General features: G+C 30.0%; 1 protein-coding gene across 1 annotated transcript in view; it reads left to right on the forward strand.

Moving 5' to 3' along the window:
• The window catches only part of Pdk (pyruvate dehydrogenase kinase), a 25,641-nt gene extending 23,598 nt beyond the window's left edge, over positions 1 to 2,043 (forward strand). The window contains exons 7-8 of the mRNA XM_018457471.1: positions 1,112 to 1,335; positions 1,414 to 2,043. Of these exons, the coding sequence (XP_018312973.1) occupies positions 1,112 to 1,300 (189 nt within the window). The 3' untranslated portion in view covers positions 1,301 to 1,335; positions 1,414 to 2,043. The remainder of the gene's footprint in view (positions 1 to 1,111; positions 1,336 to 1,413) is intronic.
• Positions 2,044 to 2,754: the final 711 nt, after the last annotated feature.

The raw sequence follows: 2,754 nt of genomic DNA on the forward strand, positions 1-2,754 counted from the left end.
AGCATTCTGACTTTGATTGCTCATAACTCCGTTAAAAATCATTATACCGTAATTAAAAATATAGATTCTTAAAGCTGAAACTTTGTTCTATCGAATGATATAATCGCTAATTTTTTAAAAATATTTTAGAATATACTGGAAAAGAAAAACCACCATTTTATAATACGAAAAACGTAAGGTGTTCCCAAACTTGGAGAGTACTGTACATTATAACATTATTTTTTTAAAATACGATAAAATGGTCACTGGCTACGTTTACACCGTGCATTTAGGCCGCGGCCTATACAATAGATGTCCTTATTTATCCTGTAGGTTAAACAAAGACACCTATCGTATAGGTCGCGGACTAAGCGCACGATGTAAACGTAGTCACTATCCAGAATATTCGCAAACTGGCGTATCACGTAATATTAGTAGATTTTCACAAAAATCGCTAAGAGGTAGTTATTCCTTGTCGTTATTATTTGTTCCAATAGTAAACTATTCATGATTCTAATTCGTAATAATGAATAGTAAATTCCTGTAGTTACTATTCGCTCCAATAGTAATACTCGTAAATAGTAATATCCTATAATACTACATGATATTATGTACATAGTTTTCTGAATAGTTATATTGCTCACACACAATAGTTCTCAATAGTTTTAAGGAGCTATTGAAAACTATTGTAAAATATAACTATTCAGAACTATTCAAAAATCTATCTACGTAATGTCATGTAGTATTATGGGACATTACTATTCATTACTGTTGGAGCGAATAGTAAATACTTACGCATTTACTATTCATTACTATTAGAATCATAAGTAGTTTACTATTGAAGCAAGTAGTAATTATAGGCATTTACTATTTATTATACTACAGTATTGAATGATAAATACCTGTAGTTACTATTCGTTTCAGTTGTAAACTATTCATATTTCCAATAGTAATGAATGGTAATGTCCCATAATATCATTGACAATATAAATAGTTTTCGGAATAGTTCTGAATAGTTATTTCTTAATAGTTCTCAATAGTTTCTTTCTGTTACTACATATCGTACATATTATATATAATTTTGTCTTGGTTGTATTTTATTACGATATCCTAACTGAAAGCTTATCTTCAGGCTTTATCCACCGAAGCAAATGAGTTATTGCCGATATTTAACAAGACCTCGTCGAAATTCTACCGCACACCGGTACCCACCGCGGATTGGAGCAGCCAGTGTGGTGGTGGGATGGCAACGAGGCAACTTAGTATGAGTCACGCTCAAGGCCACAGACTGCCTCATGGGATGGAAATCACTAATTTATAGCAAAACGCAATCGATGCGGATCAGAAAACGATTGAGTAAGTAATTTATAATAGTACGATGTACACTCACAAGTTCTTTTCCTAAAACACTGAATTTGCTTCTTTCTTTTTCAGAAAGTTCAGACAAATATTCTGTCCGCGTTTAACAAAGGATACTTTAATAGGAAAGCTAGATCTGTATTCGAAGCCAGGGCAACTATTGAAGGAATATTCTCTACAAATATGAGAAACAACTGATTATTAGACGAATAAAACAATACACATATTGGCCAAAGATAATATTGATAATCTCTTCCTTGTGCCGTAATTGCATTACATATCAAATCAATTGTACAGATTTGATAATTGAAGCTTTTGTTTTTCATCAATGCGTTTTTTGTGGTACAAGCGTAGACCATCAGATTATCTACTATGTGTTCTAGCGAAAAAATTGTAACAGAATTTACAATTGATATAAAAAAGGAAAAAAAGTGAATTTAATAAATTTTAAAGTAACAAGTTACCATTCGTTTTATAATGAATTGTTGCATCCAAACAATTGGATCGCGATTATTTGTAATAATAGGCTTTGTATGACAGAACGTATTTGATCATCTCATAGTTAGTTAGTCATACTACAGACAATATCAGCATTTCAATTTGAGATAGCATTTTTTGTTACATTATAGCTCCGAATGTCGAATGATGTATCCTGGACCACGTTCTGAAATCTGTTAAAAAATATAATTCTTTTGTATATCTCTGCAGAGCAATGATATATATTAATAATATTTTAACTATGATACATATTAATAATAGATATTAATAATACATTTTTTCTAAAGATTGAATTTTTAATACTGAACGTTTTTGTTATATTACTTTTTTTGTATCTTATGTTATATTTTCTTTATTTTATCGAATAATTTTCTAAAAAAAAAGAATTATTTGTATTGAATATATTTTTTAGATTTTAGAAGGTTGTCTAGAAGACTAATGCAGGCGTCTACTTCCAATCGACTGTATGAGACACGTAACAAATTGCAGACTGTGATGTAACATGAAATTTTGATTTAGCTGCTAAACAATTACATCTGTTAGTGTAAGCATGCACAAGATGAGCATGTATAGCAGATAAATTATAATTTTACGGCTATGCTTGTTGTTCCGTACGATTATAGAGAGAATTGAGCCAAGAGAAAATACTCTTTCGCGAGAACAATATTTTATATCACAAAAATTTATGGTCAGCTAACCAGTCAGCTACTTTTTAATTATATTTTCTATAAACAAATTAAACTTATACGGATCGAAATTATTTCTTCATGAAAATTTTGGTACGGATTTCACGCATTCTGAGGTATCTGTGTCATTGAGGTATCTGTAACTTTAATTATATTTTGATAATAATATTTCTTTTTGTATGAATAGTACATTACGATATAAAAAAAGGAAATCAATAATATATTAAATAAT

This window comes from Mycetomoellerius zeteki, unplaced genomic scaffold (genome assembly GCF_001594055.1).
Source record: "Mycetomoellerius zeteki isolate Tzet28-1 unplaced genomic scaffold, Tzet1.0 scaffold64, whole genome shotgun sequence".
In the NCBI taxonomy this organism is placed as follows: Eukaryota; Metazoa; Arthropoda; class Insecta; order Hymenoptera; family Formicidae; genus Mycetomoellerius; species Mycetomoellerius zeteki.